This window comes from Crinia signifera, chromosome 9 (genome assembly GCF_055691185.1).
Source record: "Crinia signifera chromosome 9, ASM5569118v1, whole genome shotgun sequence".
Lineage (NCBI taxonomy): Eukaryota > Metazoa > Chordata > Amphibia > Anura > Myobatrachidae > Crinia > Crinia signifera.
The window spans coordinates 35,597,083-35,620,859 of NC_139225.1; the positions used below are offsets into that span (position 1 = coordinate 35,597,083).

The 23,777-nt window shown below is 47.6% G+C and overlaps 1 protein-coding gene across 3 annotated transcripts in view; it reads left to right on the forward strand.

Annotated features, from left to right (window-relative positions):
* CACNA1F (calcium voltage-gated channel subunit alpha1 F) overlaps positions 1-5,255 on the forward strand; it is a 104,317-nt gene extending 99,062 nt beyond the window's left edge. For all 3 annotated transcript variants that reach the window (XM_083158817.1, XM_083158818.1, XM_083158819.1), the window contains 5 exons: positions 1,124-1,246; positions 2,122-2,282; positions 2,363-2,469; positions 3,256-3,513; positions 3,633-5,255. In XM_083158817.1, coding sequence (XP_083014943.1) covers positions 1,124-1,246; positions 2,122-2,282; positions 2,363-2,469; positions 3,256-3,513; positions 3,633-3,920 — 937 coding nt within the window. In that variant the 3' untranslated portion in view covers positions 3,921-5,255. The remainder of the gene's footprint in view (positions 1-1,123; positions 1,247-2,121; positions 2,283-2,362; positions 2,470-3,255; positions 3,514-3,632) is intronic.
* The last annotated feature ends 18,522 nt before the right edge of the window (positions 5,256-23,777 follow it).

Consider the following 23,777-nt stretch of genomic DNA (forward strand, 5'->3'; position numbering starts at 1 on the left):
TTGTCTCATGGGTGAAACAGTCCCTTGCCCCTTTGTTTTACTGCAGTGTTGCTTGTTAGCATATAAGAAGTTACTCCTTTGCAAAGCAGGTGCTGCCTGACTTCATATACACTGAGACATTTCAATGTTTGTGCTAATGTAGTGCTATATTTCTTTACATTATGAAGTCTGTCACCTGGTTGTCTCCATTTCCTTTTTCTCTGCCCTCAGTAGGGTCTTGACCTGTCGAACACGTTACAATCTTTAGAAACCAATTACAATTCAAACTGTTTAGATTGTATAGATAATGTATAAGTTCCTCCCAGGACCTGATAAAAAAGGGGTGCCGGGTGACTGGCCAACGGTCAGTATATTAAAGTCAAAATCCTGACTGTTCCACTGTCCGACAGTCGGCCAACCGGGGCTATTCTCCCGACCAACCGGGGCTATTCTCCCAACCAACCGGGGCTATTCTCCCGACCAACCTGGGCTATTCTCCCGACCAACCGGGGCTATTCTCCCGACCAACCGGGGCTATTCTCCCGACCAACAGGGGCTATTCTCCCGACCAACAGGGGCTATTCTCCCGACCAACCGGGGCTATTCTCCCGACCAACCGGGGCTATTCTCCCGACCAACAGAGGCTATTCTCCTGATCAACTGGGGCTATTCTCCCGACCAACCGGGGCTATTCTCCAGACCAACAGGGGCTATTCTCCAGACCAACCGGGGCTATTCTCCAGACCAACCGGGGCTATTCTCCCGACCAACCGGGGCTATTCTCCCGACCAACCGGGGCTATTCTCCCGACCAACATGGGCTATTCTCCCGACCAACAGGGGCTCACCACCCTGTCGGAGTACCGGCGGTATACTGACCATCAGGGACCCGCCAGTCATACTGCCCATGTGCATGTACCGAAGGTTATACAGCTCTCATGCATGTGGTGTGCACAATGTACATAAAGTAATGGTTCCATCAGTAAGTTACATTGGCACAGCCACCTGGCAGTCACCCCACAGTACATCAGGACGGGTGATAGCTAACAAGCATGGAATAAATTGGGCCTTCATTTGTATGAATATAGAAATACACATGTGGTCCTGACACGCAATGCCTAATGCTGAATGTGTGTTATACACAGAAGGAGCTCGGACGGGACCTTTGTGCCTCCAACCTTACATGAGCAAGAAGAAACCAATACAGAAGACGATCAGAGATCTAAATCCGGCAATTCCATGTACATTCCCAACAATGAAGCACAGAGGTATATACTATGTGCCATGTATGTATATAGCAGTACTGAGACAGTGAGGTACATACTGTACATTTTAATAGAAACATTTAAATACCTTAAGCCCCTACACATGGGGTGATGGAGCCCCTGTGATGAGCGAGGTGCTTAAACAGAGATCGCTCAGCACACATTGTTGGCACGCATGCCATGCACCAGGGGTATGTGCTGACCAGTGTTCTCTGGTGAGAAACTGGCGATCTGACTAGATCTGACTGCATGCAGGATCTATCTACTCAGGTGATGACGATGCGTGGAACCGTGCAACTCCGTCGCTTGGGGACATACAAGCGGAGCGATCCATGATTCATATGTAAGCGATCTCAGCAAGATCGCTCAGCATACTTGTCAGCGCCAGTGTTCTCAGGTGAGGACACTGGCCCTGACAGCGGCCATTAGAGATTTATCCAGACTGCTGGGGCCTACACACGGGGTGATTTCAGGGCATTTTCTAAGGGATCTCACTAGATCGCTTACAAAATGCCCCTACATTGCTCCGTGTGTAGGGGCCAATAGCGATGCATGGCCCTGCGCTTCGCTATTGCCCAAGAGTAATATCCAGCAGTCTGAATTAATGTATAATCGCCGCTGTCCGGGACAGTGTACTCACCAGAGAACACTGGCCATGGCAGATCGCTGACACATCGCTGTATGCTGAGCGATCTCGCTGAGATGTATCGCTCATTGTGTATTCCCCACCTGCAGCACAGCATGGTGTTGTCCATTGGAGAACCAGTTTGCTTTTGCAAACCAGCCAGAATCACCTCCTATGTGACACCATTTCCCAATATTAAACCTAAATGAGGCTCATCTTATGCTCTCTCATTCTCATCCTTTGTCCCATTCAGGCAGCAGCAGCATTTTGAGGACTCTCTTCAGCGCTCCGTATCTCCTGAAGAGAGGACGAGGGCTCAATCCACACCTGCGGAACCTCCAGCAGCGCCTCGGGCTAACGGCACTCTGGATGGCAGACCTGCCCCTCGAAGGCGGCTGCTGCCCCCTACTCCTGGTAACTGCGAGTCATTCAATGTATTCAGAAGTGGAACCATGATCCTTGGTAAACATTGTAACGCTCTGATCTCACCACAGGTAGTAAATCTGCATTTAGCATCCAGTGCCTGAAAAGACAGGAAAGCTGTGATGACATCCCTATTCCAGGAACGTACCACCAAAATGCACCACCCAACCGAACCAGGGTAACCTCCAATTATCTCTTATCTTCATTATATTCACCCCTCTGTGCTTCTTTTTACCTGTCCCACATCTGTTTTCTGTCACATATTGCCCCACCCTATGGCAGCTGCGCCTGGTTTAGAGGCGGATACAGTGTGCAGTGGAGTGGTTTTTTTTTTTTTTGCCACTGCTCAGTGTTGCAGGGTTGGCGCAAGCATGCTCAAGCTGACACCTGCATATTCTTGCACTTGAAAATCTGAGAAAAATGGCAATCATTTGTGCCCACGTGTGACTTAGGTCCATTGGGCCCGATTCGGGCCTCATTGCACAGCTGCGAATGAGCAACAGCCAGCGTTCAGGTAGTGAAATCCCGCCTTGCAAATCACTGTGTGAATTGGTGCACCCGTTGTGCAAAATTACATGTACAGCTACGGAGGAATTTGCACCCATGCGAATGAGTCCAAATTCCGTTGCAATCCACACACATTCGAATGGAGTTAAAATAGGGCACCAGTCATCGCAGACTCCACGTAGCCAGATACTTACTCGGTGACTGGGATGAAAACAGGCAGACGACTACTTCCTGTCAATTGCTTTGCAAATGGCTAGTGATCAAAACAAGTTGCAGGAGTTTGTCGCTGACGGGCATCGCGCACCCGCATTGCAGCCCAGATGCATGCACAATTCACCGATAATCGGTCGTCGTGTGAATCCACAGGCATGCGATCAGGTCTGAATTACCCCCTGTGCTTCTTACATCTTCTACAGGTTGTGCGTGTTTTTTTTTACTCATATTTTCTGCCCCTCAGGTTTATGGAAGCTCAGATTCCTGGCAAACAACCAATTACTCTTCCAGTAACTCCTGGGCCAACCCCCCAAAACGTGGGCGCCTTCTTTATGCACCACTTATCTTGGTGGATGAGGACAGCACCCTGCCCACCATCCCTTGCACCCATTGGTATAGAGAGGAAGAGGACAAGGCGCCTTACTGCACCTACACCCAGCTCCGCGTGCCTGGGCAGAGACTGACAGAAAAGAGAGGGAGCGCAGACAGCCTGGTGGAAGCAGTGAGTACATGTGACACTACTAATATACGCCGTTCTATTTTAAATATGGAGATGTTTTACATTTTACAGAATTGTTCTTGTTGTTTCGAATGATTTGTGCTTACTTTGATTTTCTGTAGGTGCTGATATCTGAGGGTCTGGGCCTCTATGCACGGGATCCCAAGTTTGTTGCATTTGCCAAGCGTGAGATTGCAGACGCATGTCACATGACCATCGACGAGATGGAGAGTGCCGCCAGTGACCTTCTAAGCCAGAGTCGCAAAGGCAGTTGGAGTGGGAGTACTGGCGGGCGGCCATCTGGAGATGACATGATGGGGCAAGGACTGTTTTACAGTGATGAGGAATCTGTGCACTGCAGGGACGAGGAAGAGCTGAGGGATGAAATGGCTTGTGTGTCCTCATTCTGAGACTCTATTCCTTCTGAGAGGGAGACTACCCAAATACATCAGCACAGACCGCTGTAGGCTGGTCCCTGCTTGCCCAGAGAGTACGACATTATGATGACTAGTATAAGCTACTAGCCCTACTACGTATTCCTTATAGAGGTGAAGAGGGGGTGACAGACATTTTTTTTTTACCTCAAAATGCACCAAAATAGAAGAAAGACTGTTTGGTGAAGGAAAACTATTGCCCAGATTAGAGATGTGCGGGTTTTACTCAGAACTCAAAAAGGGAATCTTATTGGCTCTAGTCTCTCACATGTTAGGGATAGCCAATAGGATCAATCCGGATAAAGCCAAACTTGAGCTAGGTTAGGAAAAAAGAACCAAGTACATTTGAACGCGCACAGCTATAGACCAGAGGCTCCCAAACGTGGCCCTCAGGGGGCCCTAATGGTCCAGGTTTTAAGTATATCCATGGCTCAGCATAGATGGTTAAATCAAATTGACTGTGGTACTAGGGCCTAATTCAGTACTGTTTACACTCGCAGCCTAGCGAACAGGTCAGCACCGCCCCACCGAACACATGCGAGGGGACGTGTCCGAGAACACATCTCTTCTGTGACCATCGAATGATTTCTCTCCCCTTCAGTAAAAAAAAGTCAGTCAGTCCAAGCAGGGAACGCCACAACTGCGTACCCAGGGAAGGCCCAGCGTTTTCATGGTGATGCCAATAAAAAGCTGGACATTCCCATGATGCCTCCCTCCTCCTTCTCCTACCCGTGCAAAGGCCTCGGCGAGTGTGATACTCACCAAAAGCGTTCACTCAGGGGTCTGCACATATGCAAAATACGGGAACCTCTGCTTATAGCCAAAAGAAATGCTGCTCCCGCATAGCATTTATTATTTGTTCACATTTAAAAATGTAATTTAACTTTATGGAAACTTTGAAGTTATCAATATACCGGTAACACACAGAACACAGTGTAGCTCCCATAGCACAAACCGGTCCTGTTTTACTTACTTATTTATGACATTTGCACATGAAACGACGTTGTCTGCTGAGGTACAACGTATTATATACTCCACTGGGAGGAGCTGTTTGTCCCAATCCCGCCCCTGCAATGCTTCATCATATATCCCACTGACAAATGCATTTCACAACATGAATTGCTTGTTAAAAAAAAAGTGTTGTTAGGCCGGGATTTTGCTTCCTTCAGTCGCCCCACCACAGAAATGAAAGCATATTAAATTAGAAGTATTTAAAATATCTGAGGTCATAAGACTGGTAACTGAAAATACGTTCTGTCTATCTGTATGTTACGTTTTATACATTTTTAAGTGTACATAGGAATTTTCACTTATTTAAAAAAAAAAAAGTTCATTATTTTTGTCTCTCTTTACTTTCATCTGCAAACATGGTAACAAGATTAATATGCAGGAGTTAATCTCCAAGTTCTAAATTGTGGGGTAGATATACTTAAGCGGCTTAAGTTAAGCCAGTGGTGGCGTAACTATAGCCACGCAGCCCCCGCAGTGGCGGGGAGGCGCTGAGAAGGTGTGGGCGCCGGGGAGCTGTGGGGCTATAGTTAGCCGCTGCCGTCTGCCTCTGCCGCCGGCGATTCTGTCTTGCGGGTCCCGGCTCTCTTGCTGCTTATAAAAAAAAATGACATTTGGAAAATGGCTGCCCCCATACGAAAGACAGTTTTTGAGGATGCTAGAGGAGGCGGCGGCCTCCTCTAGCAACCCTAAAAATGGTCTGCAGTATGGGGGCAGCCATTTTCCGAATGTCACTTTTTTTATAAGCAGCAGGAGCCAGGAGAGCTAAATAAACGAACTACTACTGGGGGGGCGCTTGCTAAATTTTCGTCAGGGGGGCGCATAATTAATAGTTACGCCACTGACTTAAGCGCAGGTTTATAGAAATGGAGTTGTTTCCATAGCAACCAATTGTATTCTGCTTTATATAGGGAAGGCCATCGTTGATTAACCATCGATGGTACAATTTATGGTTAACCTCGATAATGTGAAACCAACTGCAAGGGAACCATGAACGGTTCCACCCACCGATTGTCACCCCTGCTTCACCATTCAATGGGCTGTGGGCAATCAGCCTGGAGGTGGGAATTCACATGAGCTTCAAGGGCCAATGCTAGGCTCCATGTTCAGACACGTTTCGCTAAATTTATTTTTGTATCAACGATGGTGGGAAACCTTTGGGTTCTCCCCCATCGATGGTAAACTTATTCTATTTTAAAACATCTATGGTCAATGGGAATCCCTAGTGCCATCAAATATCTAGTACCTTTTAGAACATAATAGGTAGAATCTGATTGGTTTCTATGGGCAACATCTCTACTTCTATAAATCCGCAATTTAATTAATATATCCCTGTGAGGAAGAGCGCATCAAGAGAGGAGTCTCTGCCCAGGCCCCGCCTCTCTAGCTGGTAAAGCAGTAGATTCTGGGCACTAGGGTCACTTGGAGACCCTAGTGCTGTCCCAGAGTCTGGTGTGCGTACACAAGTCTCCAGGAAAATGGAGTGGTTGCCATTTCCGCAGTGGTTTTCCTACCGTGCATGTACAAAACACTGGGAAAATGGCCACCGCACCATTTTTCTGGTGGTTTCTGCAGAGCTGCATGTTGCTATTGTGGCACACCGGCATGCTGTGTGAACTACACACACTTCACTCATTATACACATTACATATACTGTACATGTCTGTGAGTCTGTTTAAGTTGTCAGACATGGTTCCAACAGCTGGGGTGGACATAAATCGGGACTAGCGTGGAATATGGGCGTAGCTAAGAGGCGGTGGGCATGGCATTGGGTGGAGGGGGTGTGGTCTAGTGCTGCGACCATAGGCTTTACCATTTTTCAGGGGCATGCTATGCGCTCCCTTAGCCACTGGGCCTTCCTCCTTGCATTGAAGAGATGCCGTGCAGAGCAGCGGTGATCTTCTCCGGCCCCCCCGCATTGCCACCAGCGGGAGGTACAGTACAGCGGAACAGTCTCCAAATAGCAGGACTGTCCCCCTGTAATCCGGACAGTTGGGAGGTATGGGTAAGGATGATGGATGGGGTTCTTCTTCCATAAATAAAATACTGCCTGGATTATTCGTGAATATCTTCCTCTTAAACATACAGAGTGGATGCGGCAGCCAGCGTAAATCTGCACATCTAGATGTTTGTAGGCTGATACCAGTATTATCATTACCTAAGCATTTGCTACTTCCTCAGTCAGGGTGTTAGTTTTCATGTCCCAATAGATTTTCTTGAAAAGAAACTTCAATGACCTCTACAGAGGAGAAGAACACAGCTGGGTAAGGCTGAGCCAAGTGCTCATTTATGAATGAGCAGCCTCTCTGGGTGCAGCTGGTCTGTAGGGAGCTGATCTGAAGGCACCAGGCAGAGCAGAACTCACTGGGATGTGCTCACTTTATGCAACAAAGACTAAACATCTCCACAAGACAAGTGTCACAAGGCCTTGATCAGAACCACGCAGACAAATGGGGATTGTGCTCATGTAAATAAAACATAATAATGTGTCATTCCTTCCCAGAGAGAAACAAATAATTGATATACAAAGTGCACCAGTTATGCAGGACTGAAGCTTTAACATTTGTAGCGAAGCTGGACTAACTACGACCTATTTTACAGAATGGTAATTAACATACATTCCATTCTTGGGACAAAGCGCTGTAGGAGATTGTCTCCTTCCTTATTAGTTCCTTGTATGTTCTCCTATTCCCCACATTTGTGGCCGTTCTGGGGAATTCCCTGGAACGTAGAATATGGTGAGCGACCGGCGAGGAGGACTTTCCCTTGCCAAGAAAAAAAAGCCATCCTCACCGTACAAACCGCCGTCGCCGCCGCCCGCCGACCCGCAGTGAATATACCTCTAGTCCAGAGTTAGAAATACTATAAATCAGGGATTTTCAACCTTTTTTTAACTCTTGACACTTCATCAGACCCCCACCGGGAAAAACACATTGGCCCCCACAGGAAAACAAACAAACCCATTGGCCCCCATGTAAAAAAAAAAAAAAAAAACACAGGTAACAAAAATAAAATACATTGGCCCTCACATAAAAACAAGAGACCAGTGAATAACAGTTGAACTGGTGGTGGCGGCTGTAAACTAGTGCGGGCAGATTTAGCTCCGGTGGCACACTTGTGAACAGCTCAAGGCACAGTGGTTGAAAAATGCCGCCAATGGATGATGGGGAAGCATCCACTCTGGGGCCCACTCTTCTGTGTTTTATGGGGACTAGATTTTACTATAAAGCCGACAAATGTTTTGTTGTTACACCATTGGGATAATTGTGAGCTGTATAAATGAACCACATTAATAGGAATATACAGTATATGGATGATCGGTGGTGGAAATAACCTTAACCAAGAGCTGGCCCAAGCCTAATTTTTTTGGTATACAAATGTAGATTTTGTCGCCCTCACTGTGGATATTGTGGGAGGAGTTACAATGCAGGTAGGGCATCAATTAGTGCATAATTCTGCTCAAATAAAATTGTCAAAGTTAGGGATGTGAGGGTGGTCGTTATTATGGGATGTAGTTAGAATTCTGACAGACAGGATGCCGATGGTCAAAATACTGACATCACTAGTGTTCACTCTAGGATTTATGGCAGCAGTCCCCTATGATAGCCTCCCTTGGATGTGGTGGGCAATGCCATAGTTGTATGATGTTGCTCTATGGGCTATCACAGTTCCCTGTTTAGAGACTTCCAATGAGATCCCTCCCAGCACCCCTGTGGCGTGCACATAAGCTGACCCATGCACAGATAGGACCAATTGATGCCCCACCCACATAGTAGCCCCACACACAATTTCCATAGCACCCGGTGCCAAACTATTTGCTTATGCAGGGGCCGACACTGACTGTGGTACATGTCGCATCACCCTAGTTACAGCCCTGTTTCATCATATTGGCCCTTCATGGGATTGGTGGATTGTTCAGGGGTTTACCCTGCGGGACCAGTATCAGGATGAGCAAAGGCTGCAGTAATTTGGTGAGAATATAGGTTACCATCCTCTGCATGTTCTGCACTGACATAGGCTCCTCCACCAGGCCCGGTAACCTCAGTCACTTATATCATTTTCACACACACGCATAAATAAGTTGGTACTTTTGTATCACGGCGCCACGCTACGCTACGTTGTCAGCGCGTTGTAGCGCGTGTGTCTCGTGCACAGTAAAGGATGCATTTGTCACTGCTTATTACATTGTGTGGGGTGGGTTTTACTTCAAAGTGAAATCTATATTGCAGTGTAAAAATAATGCAGTCAGTATTTTCCCTGCACAGAAACAAAATAACTCACTCAAATCTAATTCTCTCTGCACGTTACATCTGCCCCCCTTCAGTGCACATGGTTTTGTCCTTCTAAGAAAGAATTTGTCAGAAAGAGTGAACCAGAATAAGGCCCTATCTGAGGGTGAAAAACATATCTTGAGCAGAGGCCTTTCTTTCGTCCCCACTGTACCATTCAACAATCTACCATGGTGAAAAGAAAGATCCAGTTTCATCCGAAAATGTCAAATTAATTTTTTGTTAATAAACCTGACTGATTCATTTCATCATCGGACATTCCTACGGCCATAAAAATATGTTGTTCACCATCTCATTTGAACCGCAGCCCTTTAATGCTTTCTCCTGTCTACTTGAGCAAGGTGTTTAGCAGACAAAGTCAGCGCTGTGGTGCTTCAAGATCTTCAAGATGACCAATCGGAAATCATGCGTCAATTATCAGATAGATCTACAGGGTAATCCTACCAATGGAAGTGGAATCTCATGTTATTTTGGATAAGACAAAAGAGTTTTTGCTGCCTGAATTCCTGGTTGTACCAATTCTATATATGCTACCAAAAATTCATAAGGACTTAAATCCCTCCCCCATGATGTCCCATTGTGTCCACCAAAGGCTCTTTGCTTTGGCCTTTAACCACTCATTGATTTCAATTTGTCCAAAATCAACTTCATTCTCTCTTTGTTGGAATTAATTTTGCACAACAATTGTTTTCTGTATAATGTTTTATTATTTTCAAACCTGTGGGTGTGCGATGGGCTCTGCGATCGCCTCAGCATACACCAATAGTTTTATGTTGAATTTGATATTTTCTTTACAGATCCTATAATTTCAGATCATATCTTGTTATATAAGCGCAACATAGATGATCTGTTCTTGATTTGGTGAGGAGATTATACACCGGAACTTGAGTTGTTACAGAATAACAACAAATCTCACTAAGTAATAACCCAGTGAAATTTACCTTTGATATAGATAAAGATAGAGGGCCAGATGTGCTAAGCCTTGAAAAGGGATAAAATGGAAAGTGATAAACCACCAACCAATCAGCTCCTACCTGTCAGTTTTCAAACACAGCCTGAAACATGACAGGTAGGAGCTGATTGGCTGGCTGTTTATCACTCTCCACTTTATCACTTTTTGAAGCTTGATACATCTGGCCCAGAGTCCATTTACTTGATGTAGATATTTCCATTTCAGAAAGTATGTTCACAAAAGACACAGATAGAAATATGCTACTCCAACCACAAAGTTGTAACCCTCCTAGTCTTATTTAAATACAAGAACGCAAAGCACATACCTCCCAACTTTTCCTGAGCCGGAGGTGGGACGTAGCTGTGCGTGCCGTAGGCGCGACCGAAATTTCGAGGGGTGTGGTCTAATTTCGGGGGCGTGGCCTATACTCACGGCTCTCCCGAGAGGCCACGCGTTTATTGCCCGCTGCTTAGCAGCCGACAGGGGGGACTCCCAACAGCCCCTCCTCACCGCGGGACACTGCCGGCCGCGGGAGGGACAGCGGGACAGGCCCTGATAATCGGGACTGTCCCGCTGTAATCGGGACTGTTGGGAGGTATGAAAGCATGTAGCAGCTATAAGTAATCATTCACTAACTGCAAGTGCAAGAAATAAACAGGATAGATAATTAAGCGTCATGTCATGTACAGAATGCACAATGATGTTGTGGATGATCTGTGCTCGCATGTGTGTGTCATGTTAATCAAAAAGGAGTTGATTTGACTCAGCACATATCCAGACCTTAGGAGAGTACTTTTATCCTAATTTAGCGTACCAACTTTTATCTGCATGGAATCCCTATGAATGCAAGTATCCAAGTTTGAGTGGCTGTCAGCTCAAAGACGCCCAGTGTGTATGGCCCGGCAAAGCCATACACAGAGTGTATGGACTGATCGGCTTTCCCCCCAGCAATGTCATCGCCGTCCATACACGCAGGGCCGCCGAGAGGCAGGGGGGGCGGGTACATTTTACCTGGGCCCGGGCCTGCCAGGGGGGCCCGGTCCAGACACACACTTTGAAAAAAAATATTTGTTGGGGCTGCGGGAGGACTAGCGTCCGCCCGCCCGCCCATGTGTCCGGCCACCCACTTGTTATCTGTGGCTGTCCCTGCCTTCCCCTGCATATAGTGCACAGTCAGTCAGTCAGTGAGAGACAGACGCTAGAAGTGATAGTTCACCTCTAGCGTCTGACAGGAAGCACAGCTCTGCACTTCCTTGTAACGCTGCAGAGCTGTGCTCCCTGTCAGATGCTGGAAGTGAAAAATGACTTCTAGCGTCTGATCAGCGGAAGCAGGGGAGAGTGAGACTGACAGCCAGGGCTCTGCACTGCGGGGCTGGCCCCGCCCACCACACTCGGAGCAGCAGTAGCAGCCAGGCTCCGTGTGTCAGGGACAAGCCCTGCTCCTGCCTCTTCCAGCTCCTATATGTCTGCCTTTAGCTGCCTGCTCCACTACACTGCCGGGTCCCTGCACCACAGGAGGGAGAACAACACAGCCAGGTGAGAGCTGTATCTCCTGGGGCAGTGGGGGCTACAGAAAATGTGTATGTATGTGTGGGGTGGGGGTGGGGTGGGAGGAGTTGGCTGGGTGTAATTTAAAACAGAGCATGGCTTTAATCTGATTTTTTATTTTTTGGGGGGGGGGGGGGGGGGTGTATAATGTAATACTGTATAATGGTGTGTGTGTGTGTGTGTGTGTAATGTAACAGCAGTGTGTGTGTGTACTGGCTGTAAGATGGCATGCTGTGTATAATTTAATATAATGGTGTGTGTGTAATGTGACAGCAGTGTGTGTGTGTGTGTACTGGTTGTAATATGGAGTACTGTGTATAATTTAATATGTGTGTTATGTGGCAGTGTGTGTATGGGGGAGCTGTGCGTAATGCAGGGCTCGACAAACCCCGGGGCCAGGTCGCCAGATTTGCCAGGTATCAGATCACACTGCGCAGAGTGGTGGTTTCTGTCAATGCAACAGCCGGGCAGAGTGGGGGACAATCCCCCTGGCTCCGGCTGTGTCAGATCAAGTCCGCAGTGTGGAGATGGCTTGCGACCAATCGGAGCTCGCACTTCGGGAGCCAAGCAGGAGCAACAGTGTTGGCTCCTGATTGGCTGTCAGACCACAAGCTCCAATTGGCCCTAAAGCCACCTTGAGTTTTGAAATAGCCACGCCGTGGACCTGATCTGATACAGCCGGAGCCAGGTGGATTGTCCCCCACAGCGTTTGTCATTACCGCGCATTGTAGCGGTGGGGAGGGAGAGAGAGGGAAGAGGAGGAGGGGTAATCCCTTATGGCAAATAGCATGTTACCCCTGGCAAAGAGTATGCAACCCCTGGCAAAGAGTATGTTACCCCTGGCATCAAGCAAGTGGTATAATATGTAATGGGTGTGTAGCATGTATAATAGGCATTGCAGTTCACACATTTTCATCCTGGCTCCTACATTTTTAAACATTGGCCAAGCCCTGGTGTAATGTAATAGCATGTATGTACTGGGTGTAATGTGGGGGAATGTGTGTAATGTAATATAGTGGTGTGTACTGACTGCAATATGAGGGGAGGGTTGTGGGGTAGATGGATGTAATGCATACTTATATATGTATAGGCAGCAAAAGAGGCCGAAGTTTTCTTTCACATGTTTAGTGCAGTGTTACAGGAAGCAACATCCGTAACTGAATCAGGCCCAAAGTGTTCCAGAGTTTTCTTCTGCCACTGCAGGAAAATCCCATAGTGGCCATAGGTGCGCCCATAGGTGAAGTTAGACACGCCCTCTGGGCAGAGCATGACACACCCTCTCAGTGACACATTGCGTTCTTTTAGCAGCTCAAATCTCCCTGAAATTAGTTTTCAAAAGTAGGCAAGTATGATTAACCCCTTGGCAACAAGCTAGAACCACTGGCAATGGAAAATAACCCCCTTGGCAACGAGCATTTACCCTTGGCAAAAAATAACCCCTTGGCAACATCCAATAACCCCACCCCTGGCAACGCATATTAACCCCTTGGCAACGAGCAAGAACCCCTGGCAACAGACATTAACCCCCCCTTGGCAACGAGCAAGAACCCTTGGCAACAGACATTAACTCCTCTTGACAACAAGCAATAACCCCTGGCAATGCATATTAACCCCTTGGTAACCGACATTAGCCACCTTGGCAACGGACATTAACCCCCTTGGCAAAACTAAACTTGGCTAAACACTGCATGCGTCTAATAAGGCGGGGAGGCTGAGGGCATGGCCAGCAGTTCACACAGCACTGGCCATGTCCTCACAGCGACAAAACGGCACCCAAAGTTTTTTGGCGTGTGCCTGCGGCACGCACATATATTCCTTTGTCCGCTGCCAAAGTTGGGAGGTATGCACCTCTTTTCTGTAGCTCGCCACTCCAGGGGGGGCCCCGTGACGCTGTTGTACCGGGGCCCAGGATTTCTCTTGGCAGCCCTGCATACACGCTGGTCATGTATGGACCTTTAGAATATTATACTGTATGTAACAACAAGAGGGAAAGAAGACTCTTTTTTGGGGGCACTGTTTACTAAAATTATATAATTTTAACACATTTTATTCTTTATTCCTAAAATGTTAAAATCCCCCTGTTCAGAGTAACATCCTGTAAGCTCATAACATAAAAAAAATATATATATATTTCATTTTAGAAGTTTGCATGGTAAAGAAATATATTTCAATGGTGAACAAGAATAGATGAGCAAAAAAATAGTACAATGTGCAACAATATATGGTGTCAACGTGCACAATGAAAAAATGTGAATACGAGGACAATGATAGGTACAAACAAATACAGAAAATAAGAGAAACGGATGTATCAGCTGATTTGTTTCTTGTGGTTGGCAATGCTAGATAAAGATTTTTTTTTGTTAATCACAAACTATCGTCAATGTTTTTTAATGATACAGTAAGGGTTATGCAGTTATACACAAATTGCAATAAATGCAACAAATATATAGGCGTATATTCTGGTTGAATATGCTCGCAGCTTGACCGATAGTCGGGCTGGGCGCATTTCCGTGCATGTGCTTGGCTGCCCCATTACCATATGGGAACTCCCAGTGTTTCATGGCCGTTCTCATGCTAATGAAGTATGACGAACAGACCGGGGGGGGGGGGGGGGGTTGGGCAGCTGACCGCCTACTTTCCCTCCAAGCAGACACGCACCTGTAAGGTTGCTTTGAGGCAACATTACATATGCGTGAGCGAGCCAATAACACCATTCGATGGTAGGCGACCATCGAATGATAGGGGCAGATCCCACCAGGCTGCGAATAGATGTTACAGTGTAACATCCCTTCGCATCCCCTGCGTGGGGATTTGTCTTGCGAATGTGTGGTGGCCAGCACCATTTGCAAGGCTGTGAATTAGCAGCCTTGCAAATCAACCAGAATAACCCCCATAGTGCGGTAAAATACAAACCCAAGCACTGCCACTAGTTCCGCCTCTGACCCTGCTCCCTTTTCCCAGCACCATCAACCGTCATCATAGCAGTCATCATTTTGGTGCTCCTACCCGCAATATTTTAACCCCTTCCCGACGAGGCCTTTTTTTTTGCGGGACAAGTTGTACTTTTTAATGGTACCATTTACTATACCGTATAATATTCTGGGGAATCAGGAAATAATTCAATGTGGGGTAAAAAGGAAAAAAAACGCAATTCCACAATTTTGTGCTGGTTACGGTTTTTTTGGAGTTCATAGTTCGTTTAAAATGATGGGTTATCTTTATTCTATGGGTCGTTACGATTCCGGTGATACCAAACTTATATAGTTTTCGTTACGTTTTACCACTAAAAAAAAATAGAAAATGTTACGGTTTTTCTAATTTGCGTCGCTTCGCCATGTTCTGCGGCTTATAACTTTTTTATTTTTCCACCTACGGACCTGGGTGAGGGCTCATTTTTTGCGGGCTGAAGTGTACTTTTTAATTAATACCATTATGGGATATGGGCGACTTTCTGATCTCTTTTAGTTATTTTTTTTTGGGTAGGCGATGCGACCAAAAAACGTAGTTTTGGCGTTGGGAATTATTTTCCGTTTACGCCTTTAACCGTGCGGGATAACTAATGTTATATTTTAATAGATCGGACTTTTAGGAACGCGGCGATACCAAATATGTTTATTTTTTTTATTTTTTATTTATTTTTATTTGTGAAATGGGGAAAGGGGGGTGATTTGAACTTTTAATATTTTTTTTATTTTTTTTATTTTTAAACTTATTTTTTTTTTTTTTTTTACTTTTACTACAAGGCCCCCTAGTGTACTTGACCACTAGGGGGCGCGATCGCCTGTACTAGGTTCAGCCATAGAGCTCTATGGCTGAACATAGTGATTTTCAGCACTTTCTATTACATCCTGCCTCAGGCAGGATGTAATAGGAATGCTGACACGGCCAGCACAGGGGTCTACATTAGACCCCTGGCTGCCATGGCAACCGATCGGCACCCTCCGATCTCGCCGCGGGGGGCCCCGATCGGCGCCGGAGGGGGGCGCCCCCCCTCCGATCAGCTATTTAAGCACTGCGGGCGCTTTGCCCGCGGTGCTTAAAGGGTTAAACGGCCACGATCGGCGAACTCGCCGCTCGTGGCCATGAGAGCAGGTACCTGGCTGTAATATACAGCCATTACCTGCTCTCTTTCAAGCCAGCTCACTCCGTGAGCTGGCTTGATTCCCCCGCAACCGACACATGACGTATATATACGTCATGTGTCGGGAAGGGGTTAAATAGAAACAGTGCACACATTTGGTGTGCAGCCCAAACAGGGTGTGTTCTTGCTGGGAAGGGGCATGGCCACACAATTTTACCCCCAATTCAAATTATGCCACACAGAAGTGCAACTTTATTCACATTATATCTTGCGATGGTCTCTTATTCACGTTACATCACACTTAGGGATGCCAATCCCGGGGCATTTTTTCAATCCCGGATTTCGGGATTGAAAAATGCTCAATCCCGGGATTCTCGGGATCCCGGGATTGGCATCCCTAAAAGAAAAACATGCCCTGTCCACCCGTTTAATCGACATGGCAGGGGGGGGGGTGGACATGGGCGGGCATCGACAAGGGGTGGGCGAGCGGGCGGGCATCGACAAGGGGTGGGCAAGCGGGCGGGCATCGACATGGGGTGGGCGAGCGGGCGGGCATCGACATGGGGGGCGGGCGGGCATCGACATGGGCGGGCATCGACATGGGCGGACGGGCGGGCATCGACATGGGCGGGCATCGACATGGGCGGGCGGACAGAGCAGCGCTGCAGCCCCGCAGATTACAGTACCTTACATAGGCGGTCTGGAGAACATAGCGCTGCGGACGGTGAGGGGAGGAGGTCAGTGCGGCCGGAAGCAGTCACCTGTGATAAGGCTGCTGTGGCCTGCGCAGCGTGACAGTCAGAGGTCACGCTGCGCAGGCCGCACGCCGGGGTCGGGAACAGCCGGGCAGCTTCTGAGCGGGTGCTCAGAAGCTGCTCGGCATTAGACTGCGCGTGCGCAGTCTAATCCCGAAATCCCGGGATTGGATACTCCAATCCCGGGATTGAAATCCCGGACATTTTGGGGCCAAATCCCGGGATCCCGCCGATCCCGATCCCGGGATTGGCCACCCTAATCACACTGTAGTACCACTTTACCTTATATACATTACTCCTCACATTATTCACATTATACCCTTAGAAAAAAATCCTGAGAAAATATTGTATTTTAACCACCTCCATGGCCACACTGCAACCCAGCACAAAGCAGTGTGTGCTGGGCAGAGGAGAAGAGCTGCAGCTGCTGCTGTCACTTAAGGGGAGGGGGCCCGGGGCCCCCACTGGGCCCTTCCATCAGACTTTGGCCTGGGTAATTTGTACCCCCTACCCCTTTCTCTCGGCACCCCTGATAATACCACACAGTAATGCCCCTTACATATGACACACATTATTAATGTCCTTATAACCATAATGCCCCTTACACATCATGCCAACCTTTATTAATGCCCTTCATACACATAATGACACACATAATGCCCCTTACACATATGTTGCTCATTATTAATGCCCTTATACACATGACACACATAATGCCCATTACACATATGTTGCACATTATTAATGCCCTTATACACATGACACACATAATGCCTGTTACACATATGTTGCACATTATTAATGCATTTATACATGACACACATAATGCCCCTTACACATATGCCGAACATTATTGCACAGCCAACCCACCCGCAGACAGCACTCGCACAGCCGCTAACACTGTGACCTCTGCCTCTGCTTGGATACAGATGTTTCCTCATACATCTTGTCTCAATAGGCCATTCAGCTCCTGGCCAGTTCTGCTAACGTTGGGTGCCTTTTTTGCTGAAAATTCGTCTTATTTGCATTGTTATGACCAGCACATGCTGCATATCATTTTAATCAGCAGAAGCTGCTGATGCCCCTAGGCATTCCTAGGCCATTGCCTAGTTTGCCTATGCCTAAAGCCGGCCCTGCTTAGCAGCCAGAACCAGCTGTTGTAATTATAGTTCAGCTGCTATAATAGGGCTCTCGAAGAGCTCTAGTTTGCCTTTCATTTTTTGTATATGCAAAAATAATAATAAAAAACACTTGGGGTGACATTCTATGGGATGAGATCTATTTTTTTTAGCGATTTTTTTCGCAAAAACGTCCGAAATCGGATGTTTTTCCATTTTCGCATATTTAATGAGCTGCGAAAATGTGAAAAAAGTGCGATTTTGGCCAACAAATTGGACATTCTGGAATTGCGATGGCTGTTTTTCGCAGCACATCGCATCCAGATGTTTTCACATTGAAAAGTATACAAATCGCATATTTAATGGTATGCGATTTGTATAAATGTGTCTAAAATTCGCACAAAAATCAGACCAGGTTCTGATGGGCGAATTAGCCAGAACCTTGCACAGATCATTGAGATCTGTGCAGGGTTCTGGTGGAAAAAAAGGGTTAAACAGTTAAAAAAACAAAAAACTGCGCGGGGTCCCCCGCCAGAGCATAACCAGCCCCGGGCTCATTGAGCCGGTGCTGGTGACATAAAATCATGGTCCCCGACAAATAGGGGTCCCCTTGATTTAATGAAACCAGCACCAGGCTCAAGTTCCCAAAATACTAATACAAAATGACTAGGGGTCCCCCGCATTTCAAGAACCAGCACCAGACCCAACCAGCCAGCAGGGTAATGCCACAGCCAGTGGACACTTATTATATAAGGTCACGCGGCCAAATCATTATCCCCCTGGCTGGTCAGCATGGGCAGGGGTTCAGGGGAAGTGGGGACCCCCCCCCCCAAAGAAGGGGTCCCCCCCCCTCCAGGACTTACCAGCCCATGCTTGTACCCTCCAGGACTTACCAGCCCAGCCCGACTTTCTCAGCTCCTGATTGGCCGCTAGGCGGCCAATAGAATCAGTCTGAGGAGAGGCGCGGAAGATGAAAATCTCTGCGTCTCTCCAGTCCATGAGCGGGTACCAGCCGGGAGCAGCGCGTCTGGAGCTGAAGATGCCGGGGTCGTCGCCGGGGACCAGGTGAGTAGGATTTCCTTCCTCAGGTACCCCTTTGGATTACTACGGATCCAGAACCCCGGAATCTTCAGCCCAGGAGCCCCGGATCCCGGACCAGCCCCGGAACCAGGACGAAGACCCCGTAACCGGACTCTTCAGCCCAGGAGCCAGGACCCCGGATCCAGGGAACGAGTCACGGGCTCAAGGTAGGTAAGTATTAGTATGTGTGGGCTGTGGATGTATTAAACGTTTATTTTTCTGGGTGTCAGTGTGTGTTTTATTTAACTATTTCTTGTACTGTGGAACTACAAGTGCCAGCGGGCCCTTTAATGCCCCGCATGCTGGGACTTGTGGTTCTCCAAGTCCCAGCATGCGGGGTAGGCTTGCTGGGACTCATAGTTCTACAGTATAAGACAATAGTTTTTATTCTTTTTTTACACTTTTCATCAGCCCAATGCCCACCGCCCAGGGGCATCGGGGACAGCCCCGGACTTTCAGCATGGGCTGGTAAGTCCTGGAGGGGGGGGACCCCTTCTTTGGGGGGTCCCCACTTCCCCAGGACCCCTGCCCATGCTGACCAGCCAGGGGGATAATGCTTTGGCCGCGGGACCTTATATAATAAGTGTCCCCCGGCTGTGGCATTACCCTGCTGGCTGGTTGGGTCTGGTGCTGGTTCTTGAAATGCGGGGGACCCCTAGTCATTTTGTCCCCCGTATTTTGGGAACCAGCGCCGGACCTTGAGCCTGGTGGTGGTTTCATTAAATCAAGGGGACCCCTATTTGTCGGGGACCGTGATTTTATGTCACCAGCACCGGCTCAATGAGCCCGGGGCTGGTTATGCTCTGGCGGGGGACCCCGCGCAGTTTTATTTATTTTTTTACATTGCGATTTCCTGCAAATGTGCGATTTTCAGACCTGAAAATCGCACATTTTCAGGACTAAAGAAATCGCATCAAATCGCACCTATTCGCACTATTTGGGCCGTTTTTCGCATCTCATTAAATATGCGAAAAACGGCCAAATCTTGCGATTTTCAAAAGTGCGATTAGGTGCGGTAAAAAAACATGCAGATTTTACCGCTACTCATAGAATGTCACCCTTTATTTAAAAAAAATAATTTCAACTTGTATATATTTTTATTTTTTTAAATTCTGTAATGAAACACTGCAAAATACAATATTCACAAATACAATATAAAATGGTATGACAAGCCAAAAATAAATTGATGTGGTTACAAACTGTTTAAACTTTGTGGATCCTTTGTCAACAGGTTTCGTCATTCGCAGTAACTGCTGTGATCTATGCTATATGGTGCTCCCATCACACCCTTTAACTGTCATGTGTTTCATAAATGATTGGTGGGAAAAACCTATATCATGAACCACGAAACGGTTTTGTACAGTACGAAACTTGTTGATAACTTTTTCACTTTTTATAAAAAGTAATTAATCAATATCAGTAACAACTACAAATTCTAAAATTGGGATTCATCAGTTTGGGTTCAGAGTACTGTAACATGCCCTTATAAATGCTACTTAAAATGAGGTACGGTCATATTGTCGACAGCACTTGACTGACACCGTTGGGTCGACAGGTGGCAAGGTGGACAGGTGTCTAGGTCGACATGGGTGAAGGTCGACAGGTGTCAAGGTTGACATGGGACAAGGTCGACAGGTCAGAAGGTCGACATTTTTTTTACTGTTTAGGCGGTATTTCATGCCCTACTATCCACTAGGGCGTGGTGGGAGAATGAAATAGTGTGCTGAGCACAGCGAGGCACCATGACTGGAGCATCGCGAGCGTAGCGAGGGGCTGCGGTTGACTTCCAACTGTGTCCATGTCGACAGTGTCGACATTCGGGTAAAAAAAACAGTAAAAAAAAATGTAGACCTACCGACCTAACCCATGTCGACCTAACGCTGTGTCGACCTAAACCCATGTTGACCTTGTCCCCTGTCGACCTTGACACCTGTCGACCTTCACCCATGTCGACCTAGACACCTGTCGACCTTGCCACCTGTCGACCCAACGGTGTCGACCTAATGACTGTCGACCTAAGTGCTGTCGACAATACGATCCACACCCACTTGAAATGACAGTATATAGGTGGCTGGGGGATTTACCGCTGCTGGGGAGGAAGTGCTGGTTATCGACTACACTGGTGGCTTCATAATTTGGGTTCTGCCTGTTATATACCCCTCTAATGGGGGTTATTCAGACCTGATCGAATGTCTGCAAATCAATTGACTGCGCACAGATCATAGCACACATCTGCAGGGCATTTCAGTGATCAAGTCCTGCGTTTGGGGGGTGCTAACCGGCCATTTAATGGGAGTGTCAGGGAAAATGCAGGCGTGGCGAGGTGGTTTCAGGGAGGTTGGGCAATGTCAGCTCCGGCCCTGTGCAGCCTGTTGGATGCAGCCACCAAGTAAGTCCTGGGCTACGCACAGACTGCGCACACTAGAAAAATCATTAAATGGTTAATGATTGCATATGGATTTGCAGCTATTTGCAAGGCTGCAATACTTTCGCAGCCCATTCTCAGGCCTGCACAGGGCGGGATTTCACTCTGGCGGGGCGGCGATTATTTGATCACAGGGCTCTGCTTTTTAGCAGCCCTGCGATCAGGTCTGAATAATCCCTTGTACCAGGAGGTCATACACCAATCGGTCACATTTAACACACTGGTCAGCTGACATATTCCACATCCTGCATGCATACCTCCCAACTTCTGTGCTGCGAGCGTCCGGAAAGGGGGCGGGGCGTATGCTTATTAGCCGCTACCTCATTTTCATACGCACAGCGTCTATTCTATTAGATTGGGGGGTCTCCCAACTGCCACCCCCCCGCAGCGGGACAATGCCTGCCGCGGGTGGGACAGCGGGACAGGACCCGAAAATCGGGACTGTCCCGCTGTAATCGTGACAGTTGGGAGGTATGCGCATGCAATATTTGTGCAAACGACTCCTACTAGTCAGGTGGTTCCTGTAGCATTTGTGCAGCTACCAGAAAGCAAAGGTGGCCGATAAGTTATTATTAATTATTACAATACAATTCCCATTACAACCTGCAGATGGTACTGCATGATTTCTTTTGAACCATTGTATAGAGCAGTGGTTCTAAAAAAAAATTGAATCATGGCACCCTAGAGCAGGCATGTTCAAACTAGAGATGGGCGCCGGGGCTAAAGATTTAGATTTGGATTCGTTGCCGGGATTTGGATTTGGCTTTGTCAAAAGGCGGTGAAAGGCTTTGGATTTGGATTTTTTTTTAAATGGTGAAAAAATGCCACATAAAAGTCACGTAATTTTTGCATTTTTTTTGTCCCTAGAGTAATAGTAACCTCAATAACATTAATTTCCAGCCCTTTCCAGACAATTTTGTCCACTTTACAGCAGTTGTTTTCATTCAATTTAGGCCAAGGTCTGCAGCAAGCTGGCTGGTTATTAACACATGGAACTTCTGACAGTATCAGTATTGTGTATTGGGGTGCAGTACACACAAACAATAAAGAAGAGCAAAATTATTTGTTGGGTTTGTTGGCCACACCGATTTTGATCAAGTCGGAAAAATCGCGTTGATCGCATCACATGCGACCAAATCGCATGCGATGCGACCGACGCGATGAACCCAATTTTTACATTGATTCAAATGTGAATAGGGTCCCTGGGACCCTATTTTACATTGGATTCAATGTAAAATTGTCCCCAGACCCCAATTTTAACCCCCCTGATGGCTCAAATGCCCCCATTGTGAACGACACCCCACGATTGACGCCAACCCGAAGCGCGGCGAGCGTAGCGAGCACGCGAGGGGCGGCGGTACGCGTCCTCCGACCTTTTCATACCCCTACTATCCACGTCGGCGTGGAGTTGAGAATATAAAGTGTGGCGAGCGCAGCGAGCCACCGAGCCCGAAGCATGGCAAGCGCAGCGTGCCCCGCAAGGGGACGCGCATAACTTCACAGGTATATTCTAAACTCCACGCTGACGTGGATAGTAGGGGTATGAAAAGGTCAGAGGACACGTACCGCCGCCCCTCGCGGCACAAGATCGACGCGATCAACGCGATTACAATGTTAAAAATATTTTAACATTGAACCCTATGGCAAAATCACGTTGATCGCGTTGGTCGCGTTGCGTGCCATGTTAGTGCACGCGACTGACGCGATCAACGCGATTTTGCCTTTGCCGGCAAAATGGATCTGATTTCAAAGGAAATCGGGTCCATCGCGTTAGTCATGTACCTTAACTTAAGGTACACGATTACTAACGATTGTGGCCGTTCTAGAAAACAAGTACCAGCAATTTTTTTTTTGTTATGGACGGGGCTTGTATAACACTGCGTGGAAGCAGAACAATCACACACACGGAACTTCTGACAGTATAGTATATGGTGTATTGGGGTGCAGTGCAGTACACAGCACACCACTAACAATGAAAAAAAAAATTAAAAGCTGACTGACACCCTGCCTGTGTACTGTACCCCACTACACTTACTGACAGCCACTGCCCTCTGTGCACTGACACAGCCTGCCTAACACACGACTAGTACAATAACCCAGCCCAAACCCCTCTGCACAGCCCAAACCATACCTCCCAACTTTTGACGTGAAGAAATAGGGACACTCGCGCGGCTATCGTCCGAAAAGGGGCGGGGCGTATGCAAATGAGGGCGTGGCTTATGCTAATTAGCCGCAACCTCATTTTCATACGAGAATAGACGCTGTGCGCATGCGCACAGCGTCTATTCTACTAGATTGGGGGGTCTCCCAACTGCCACCCCCCGCAGCGGGACAATGCCTGCCACGGGTGGGACAGCGGGACAGGACCCTGAAAATCGGGACTGTCCCTCTAAAATCGTGACAGTTGGGAGGTATGCCCAAACCCCTGCACAAACACCTCTGTACAGCCCAAACCCCTCTGCACTGCACAAAACCCTCTGCACATCACCCCTCTGCACGACACCCCTCTGCTGCACAACACCCGTCTGCACAACACCCCTCAGACCCCTGCCAGTAACACCCCGGACTACACTGCAG